Consider the following 8,438-nt stretch of genomic DNA (forward strand, 5'->3'; position numbering starts at 1 on the left):
TGTGACAGTCCCCCGACTATAATGTATGGTTTATAGTACTAGTCTTCTCATATGGGAAATTGACATCATATGGGCCCCTAAACCTCTTGGGCCCGGTTGCGACCGCCCCCTCTGCACACCCTCAAGTTACGCCCCTGCTCTGATTGAAGCTACAAGGACAATGTGGTAGATCCGGTCTTAGACATATCCAAAGTCCAAAGCAAGAGACGGACGTATGACGCCAGAGGCGTAGCTTGATGCTGCTGGGCCCCAAAGCAAATTCTCTAAAAGGACTCCAACTATGATGTTCAAATGTATAATACTTTTCTCTTCATGTGGAAAATAGATGCCTTAAAAGACACTTGGTACCTGATGCAACTGCAATCTCTGCATCCCCCTGGCTTCTGGGGGACACAATGGTTCTTACTCTGATACATTGCAGTACAATGCCCCTGAACACCTAGTCATAGAACCAGGCACCATGAATGTGGTAATCTTCATATATTTGTTATCCATGACCTTTTTCCCTTTAAATTCAACTTTTAAAATTATGCTAATGAATCTTAAGGACCAAAGCCCCTCTTTGCTATAGCTTCATAGGCTGTTACAATGAGAAGAGCATGTATCTGCTGAGCCTGTGAAGCTACAGCATAGCTGGGCTCTGAAACCACACACCAGAGCCTTTTTGGCTCATTACAATAATTATAAAAGTTGATTTTAGGAGGAAGGAGGCCATGGATAACAAATATAAGAAGATTACCACGGTCACAGTGCCTGGATCTATGAGTTACTGTCCCCGGTTTACCATGATGGATTTTGATGGTGAATTTTTCTTAAAATTCCTGTTTGACCTCTATTTAAACATGTATTGATACAGAAAATTATTAAGAATGTATTTGCAACATCCCCCAGAGGGGCCTAGCCTTTTCTTGGGGCCTGGAGGCAGCCTGGGCCCAGAATACCGGGTGGCTGGCGGTTGCGGCCTAGGCACACTAGTGTCACGATGCTTTGTATGGGGACTGGAGGGCTGTCCCATAGCCTGGCAGGTCTCCAGCAGGTGGTGTGTGCAAGAAATAGTAGAGAGGGAGAGGCTGAGGTACTGAATCCCCTGGGGCAACACATTAGTGTCCGTAGTATGTGTCCCTGGGCAGTGGATGGGGCGCCCTTGGTGTAACAGCTGTACTTTAGGAACAGACGGAGGCAATGTTGTGCAAAATAACTCACGGTCCTTTATTCAACGAACTGCAGGCAACGGGCCAAACAATCTCGTACAGTGATCCTCAGGAGTAGTTCACCAGCCTGGTAGTAGGTGCAGGATGGGAGGTAGCTGTGTCCAGATATGGAAGCTGCAGCTTTAATCCTGGGTATTCTGTGGGGTAGCACTAGAGGTGTGCGACACACACTGTCTCTCTCTATACGCTTGGGCGGATCATCTACTAGGTGTACTCTCCTAGAGAGCTGGATCCCAAGAGCTCTCTCTAATAAGCTGGCTGGCAAGAGGACTTGTAACTTCCTGTCCAGGGGTTTTGTTACACTCTGGTCAAGTGGTCTCACTCTCCAATCACACTCCAGCTTAGGGTAAATTCACATGGCCGTCTGCGGGGACGTATATGCGCCCCTATAGACAGCAATAGCGGCACGGCGGGGATACGGTGCCACGCATGTGTGGCACCGATTGGGGCCGCACACCGGAAAAAGATAGAGCTTGCTCTATCTTTCGGTGACTGTGCGGCCGTGTGCCGCTATTTCCTATGGAGGGAGGAGGGGTCACCTCCTCCTCCTCTCCAGCACACGGCGGTATGCCCGCACGGCGGGCATACCGCGTGTGAATGAACCCTTACAGATAGGAACATCATTGGATAACAATATTAAATACAGATTTAACCCTTGCCTGTCCAGGCAGTATCTACCGCTGTTAATTACCTCTATCTGACTATATGACCTTGAAGTGAGTTGTACAGGCTCACCTGCTGGGGACACACAGACAGACAAAGGGCCTTATTCACAACTACTCCTCTGCCCATACATCAGCAGGGGTGTTGCATATTATTTAGCTAGATTTTTCAGAAAAGTGCACAATATAAAAATAACAGTGTAGCTCATCAGGACCTTTGAAAACTGATGAGGTCATCACTCCTCGGGCAGGGAACACAGAATACTAGCATTATAGCATTCCTGTAAAGCAGGGGTAGGGAACCTATGGCTCGGGAGCCATATGTGGCTCTTTTGATGGCTGCATCTGGCTCTCAGACAAATCATTGTTAAATAGCGATTGGCAGTGTGTACATCTAAGACACACAGTGCTGATCTCTGGATGCAGGCAGGGATGTTACCACTCCATGCGTCCTTTCAGTGACCAAGGTGCCATTGCCGCACCATTGCTTAGGTGACAGCACCTGTGTCATAGAGTAGAGCCGCATCCACTCTTCTCTATGACCCAGGTGCCATTGCCTAAGCAAAAATGGCAGTGGCGTCTGGGTCATAGAGAAGAGCGTGGAGTTATGAGAAGATGCTGAAGGGAAAGCAGGTAGGTGAGTATTCCCTTTTTTTTTTTTTTTTTGCTGTGACTACCTATCTAATGGGGGCGTGTGCTGGAGCTACCTATCTACTGGGAGCAATTATGTGCTGGCACTACATATCTACTGGGAGGCATGTGCTGTGACTACCCATCTACTGGGGGCAAGTATGTGCTGGCACTAGATATCTACTGGGGAAGCATGTGCTGTGGCTACCCATCTACTGGGAGGCATGTGCTGTGACTACCTATCTACTGGGGCCTGGGGGCATGTGATGGGGCTACCTGTCTACTGGGAGGTATTTGCTCTGGCTACCTATCTACTGGGGGCATGTGCTATGACTACCTTTCTACCTTGGGCATGTGCTGTGGATACCTATCTATTGCGGAGCATGTGCTGTGGCTACCTATCTACTGGGGAGCATGTGCTGTGACTACCAATCTACTGGGGGGCATGTGCTGGGGCTAGCTGTCTATTTGGGTGCATGTGCTGTGGCAACCTATCTACTGAGAGACATGTGCCGTGGCTACCTATCTACTTGGATGCATGTGCATATTGTATGGCTCTCGCAGAATTACATTTTAAAATATGTGGCGTTCATGGCTCTCTCAGCCAAAAAGGTTCCTGACCCCTGCTGTAAAGAATGTCTAATCTTATATTTTTTTTTATAGATCCATAAATGTACAATTCTTGTTGTGGAAATATATGTCTTCTCAATCTTGTTTAGATCTGGGCATCTGGAGCAAAGGTGTCCCACAATCCACCGACAGACTTAGTGTGGAGAGGACGTGTTTACTTCCGAAGTAATCCACCATGCATTACTGTCCTGTCACGGCCTAATGGACAGGTATGATGATTATTGTATGATTATTAGCATAAGCATGTATAGGGCATTAGACCTAAAGGGTATGGTACAACCAATTGGGCAGATATGCGAATAAACTGAAGTTATTACAAGATGGAAAGCTTGATAGTTACAATCTTACAAGAGGCAACTGGCTTGGTGGTTACAGAATCTAGAATCTAAAAAACTTGCATGGCCATATACGGTACATAACAAATCTTCCAGAAACAAAACACAGTCTTTGCATCAATCATTTTAATCCATCTATTTAGGGTCATAACAGAATTCTTAGTCTGGAAATCTTGCTTGACTGGTCACCATACTGGGCTCTGTAACTGAGAGATCCAGCTTCCTAGGCAGGGTAATCCCATTTTTTTTCAAGCAGCCCCCTAGTAAAACTTTCTCATAGGTTGCATATGTGTAACAACAGCACCACCCAGTGCTTCAAGTGAGTAAATGTTATATTTAATGTACCTATTATGTATTATAATTGTTAAAATGTCACCTGGTGTCAATGCAGGCTCTTTTATTGCCTGCTATCCTGGAACTTTCCAAAGGCTGAGAAATAGAGTCTTTAGATATAGGTCCCTGCCCCTGGGACATGCGTCTCTGGGTGATGTCTCTGGTGGCCGGCTGTGCTAGCATAGAATTTGATGCCAGGCCGACAGCAATATTAAATAATAAAAATGACAGGAACATTTTATAGGAAATTAGTTGCCTAAATATTTTTATATAATGTATATTTGATGCGTTCTTTTTCCAGCCTGTGGCTTTTTATAAGAGTGAGGAGTTGACTTTGCGGCCAGATAGTAGTAGGCCTATTCAATGTAAACATCAGAAAGCCATAAGAAGACCTGTGATGGACCAGAACAAGGTTTATTCTACTCCACCTCTGACTACTACACTCACCAGGTAGTGCCAATGTAGACAAAGTACCTTTTCTGTTATTTTAGGAGCATAGGCCTGGAGTAGATGTACCACTGCATGATAAGGCTGGGTTCACATCACGGTTTTTGTATACGCTAGGCGTATATATCGCTAGCGCTGGGAAAGCACCCATAAATTGACAAATAGTGGCAGACGGAGGCATAGTTGTATCCTCTGTCTGGCCACTAAACATTCTGTCCGCCAAAAAAAGCTGGAGGGAAAGATGTAACAAGCTATGTCTTTTCATCCTGCAGCCTCCTCCTGAGCCACATATGCTCTCAGTGGAGGCAATAGAAGCCTATGGGGAGCGGATACAGCGTATTTCATCTCTCCCCACAGCCTCACCGAGTGCAGGAGGGAGGACACAATGATGTCACTGTCCATATTAGGACAGCAACATCACTGGAAAAACGCCCCATTGATGTATACACGGGGAGAAGAGGGGTCCAAGGCAACGTATACCCCTGTATGGGCATACAGTGGTATATGTCGGTTCCATACGTTATTGGGACGTTTCGGAATACTCCTGACGCATCCTTACAACAGATGACAGAAAACGTGATGTGAACCCAGCCTCAGATATAGGATAACAATGGTCCGATATACTGTTCATACACAGGGGCTACCAGCTGCTGGTGTCCTCCTCTAGTTTCCTAGAGAACAAAAACTTTTTAAGTAACACATAAGTAAAGGATGTAGAGTTACAGATATACCATGATACTTACCTTCTCATACTATATGTTGTGCTACGGTGGATGATTAGAGGTTGATTAAAGATAAAGGGAATAATAGTCTTACAAGTGCAATTTTACATCTTGTTCTTGGGTACATGTATTTCAGAACCTGTTGTACCGCAGAAGTTAGGATTCCCCACAATACGTTACCTTACTCGACCTACAATAGACCAAAGCTCTACTCAGCATTCAGGATCTCAGGTATCACTTATATTTATCATATGGACATAGAACTAATAAAATAACAGAATACATATATATCAGATACTATCTGCATCTACTATCTCGATTCTATGATGTATAGTCTGGAACACCAAACTATGTTACAATGTTATGATAATCCGCGGGGATGAAGAGAGCCTCCGTTCCTTACGGATGTGAAAGGAAAATATAGGACCTTTGTTCCGCCGCAACCAGAAAAAGAGTTTTATTAGAGAAAATTAAAACAATAAACCACAGTAAAAGACAATGGGGGTTATTTACTAAGGGCCCGATTCGCGGTTTCCCGACGTGTTACCCGAATATTTCCGATTTGCGCCAATTGTACCTGAATTGCCCTGGGATTTTGGCGCACGGAAATCGGGGGCGTGGCCGAACAAAAACCCGGCGTATTCGGAAAAAACGCCGCATTTAAAAACCGAAAATGTGTCGCTTGGGAAGCGCTTACCTTCACCTGGTCCAGCTCGGTGTATTCCGGCGCGTTTAGATGATTTTCAGCGCAGCAGCGTCACCTGGTGGACGGCGGAGGAACTACCTTCATAAATCCCGTCCGAACCCGAATCCTGTTCAGACAACGCGCCGCTGGATCGCGAATGGGCCGGGTAAGTAAATCTGCCCCAATGCGTTTCGCATCCTAACCACTGGACGCTTTGTCAGGTCTATATGATATAGACCTGCCGTAACAAAGGTTCTATTTTTTCTTTTCACATCCGTAAGGAACGGAGGCTCTCTTAAAAACAATAAAACATAGCAAAAGACAACGCGTTTTGCGTCCTAACCACTGGACACTTTGTCAGGTCTATATGATATAGACCTGAAGAACCGTCCAGTGGTTTTTCCGGGTTTTCCGGGAACAAAGCTCTCTTCATCCATGCGGATTATCAGGTGATCGTATATCCGGAATCTCTCTGCTGGCAAGGACCAGGCAGCACCCATAGTGCTTTTCCGACAGTGTTGTGCCTCGTAGCACAACCACCACAGGTGAGCGCATGACCATAGGAGATGAGAGATCCAGCCCGTTATCGTAACTTATTTGCATCAAGAAGCGCTTGTCCCTTTCCTTCTCCATATGAATATGTTACAATGTTAATCTGTAGTGTTTAGATGTATGATAGTGATAAAGAATAGATGTAAAAGAGGACATACGCTTAAAAGGGTTTTCCAGGAATTCTACCCCTGCCTAAAATTTTTGAGCAGCACTTTACTTAGTGTGAGGTTGGCAAAATGTTTTCACTGAGAATTGTAGTTCCGAACTTGCAGTTCCGAGTGCCTAAGGTAGTCAACCAGGCTGACTGTACTATATTTTCAGAACCAGCATTAGGTAAATATGTCCTTATGCCTGTTTTTGCAGGACTGGCACACAGAGGGCCTCATCCGGTGTCTGTCACCTGGCATCCAGTAAGTAATATTAGTACAATACAAATGGATACATCTAAAATTCTGATAAATTTACAACAAAAAGTACTGAAACACATATGATTGTTAACTTTAATATTTCTTTTAAAAACAGCAACGTCTGGATGCTGATAGTCCTCTCATCAGACTTATGGTCCAGAAAACCGCCCGGTCCAAGCACGGATTCAACTTCCTCAGCCACATCCCCTTCACATTGGATCTTCAGAAAGTCTAGTGACTATGAATTATTGTGAGGGTTCTTCTTGACATAAAGGAGAGTTTTACTATGGTTACCAATAAAGGGGTCCCATGGCAATATATGAATAAAAATTATCAGAAGTGTCTGAAAGAAGAACTGTTCTAGTTGCTCATGCCAACCAATCAGAGCTCAGCTTTCATTTTACAACAACTATTTTTAAAATTATAGAGATTTGATTGGTTTCCATGGGCAACTGGAACAGTTTTACCTCAGAAACTTCTGTTAAATTTAATTAGTGTATAATTAAAAGTTATCAAACTTTCCAACAAACCGAATTTATAAAGCTCTTTGTGCAAAAATGTCCCCCCCCTTTTGTAACCTTTATGAAGTGATTTAGTGGTTATGCCAGACTTATGCCATGTCTGTGCCCAGAATCAAGACAGTTATATATAGATTGCTTTTTTTGTGGCCTAAATGAAAAATATTTTTTTAACTGCAGCTTTTTAAAAATACTGTGCAATTTTGTGTCAAAATCAAATAGATGGGATACATCTGCTGATGTGAATATTCTATGCAAAGTTTAAGGGCGCTTAAGGACTGCATAAAAATGACTCAAAAATTAGGCATTGTTCCTACTATAGTGGGCAGAAATCTGATCATGGAGTGCAGGGGACACAGTAATTCTCAGACAAAAAAGGAAAAGTTTCCAGCACAAAGAAGAGAAATCAGGGAAATGTTGCTCAGTTATATACTAGGACAGGATTCTCTCAAAAGAGTGAGGGCAGCCATTTTGTTTCTACATTTCTTCCACCATAGGCTCAATGAGTTCATGAATCTTAGTGAGGGTATTTAGTCTTCAGGGAAACTAATTTTTGCCGAATTTTACTTCATGGATATCCCCTTCTGTATGGTGATATCGGTTAACCTGGTGAATGATGTCATGTCAATAAAATAACCGACTCCAATCCAGAAACTTTCATTTTATTTCACATTAGAAAAAGAGGAGGAATAGAAAAATATGATTGTCTTGCGATACCCTGTAAATATGAACACATTATATACAGATTGCTTGAATGATGTTTTTTGTTGACCAGCGCACAGTGGAGGCAGCCATTTTGTTGTGGAGGCAGCCATTTTGTTAGATAAATAGGCATTCATCTTACAAATGCAGTTAAAGTTACTTAAAGGGGTTGTCTGATCACAACAAGTTATCCACTATCCACAATGTTGTTGAGTCCCACCAATCAGATTCTGTGTTGATTAAGGGGGTTGTCACAATTCATATAGATTGCAAGTCGCCATGTTTTTCAACCTCCTTTATGTATTAGCAGAACTCATAAAGTTACTCAAAGGCGTATTTACATGCTCAGGTTTTTGATACCGTTTTTAAAGCCAAAACCAGGAGTGAACTAATAAAAAATAAAAGTACCATATGTCTTTTATAAATTCTTACATTTTATGATCCATACCTGGTTTTGTCTCCAAAATCTACATTTAAAAAAACCTGGAACATGAAAACATTTTAGTGCTTTAAATGATAATTCATATATAATAAAAAAACAAGTCAAATTTTATGACACGAAATCTCATAAATGATGAGAATTACGCAGAGATTAGACATTACT

At 43.1% G+C, this 8,438-nt stretch overlaps 1 protein-coding gene across 5 annotated transcripts in view; it reads left to right on the top strand.

Moving 5' to 3' along the window:
• LOC140071013 (lamin tail domain-containing protein 2-like) overlaps positions 1-8,216 on the top strand; it is a 55,873-nt gene extending 47,657 nt beyond the window's left edge. For 3 of the 5 annotated variants that reach the window (XM_072118211.1, XM_072118212.1, XM_072118213.1), the window contains 5 exons: positions 3,223-3,342; positions 4,103-4,251; positions 5,107-5,201; positions 6,571-6,617; positions 6,730-8,214. In XM_072118211.1, coding sequence (XP_071974312.1) covers positions 3,223-3,342; positions 4,103-4,251; positions 5,107-5,201; positions 6,571-6,617; positions 6,730-6,849 — 531 coding nt within the window. In that variant the 3' untranslated portion in view covers positions 6,850-8,214. Of the gene's footprint in view, positions 1-3,222; positions 3,343-4,102; positions 4,252-5,106; positions 5,202-6,570; positions 6,618-6,729 lie in introns of all 5 variants that reach the window. The other 2 variants (XM_072118210.1, XM_072118209.1) reach the window with 2 other exon arrangements.
• Positions 8,217-8,438: the final 222 nt, after the last annotated feature.

This window comes from Engystomops pustulosus, chromosome 7 (assembly GCF_040894005.1).
Source record: "Engystomops pustulosus chromosome 7, aEngPut4.maternal, whole genome shotgun sequence".
Classification (NCBI taxonomy): domain Eukaryota; kingdom Metazoa; phylum Chordata; class Amphibia; order Anura; family Leptodactylidae; genus Engystomops; species Engystomops pustulosus.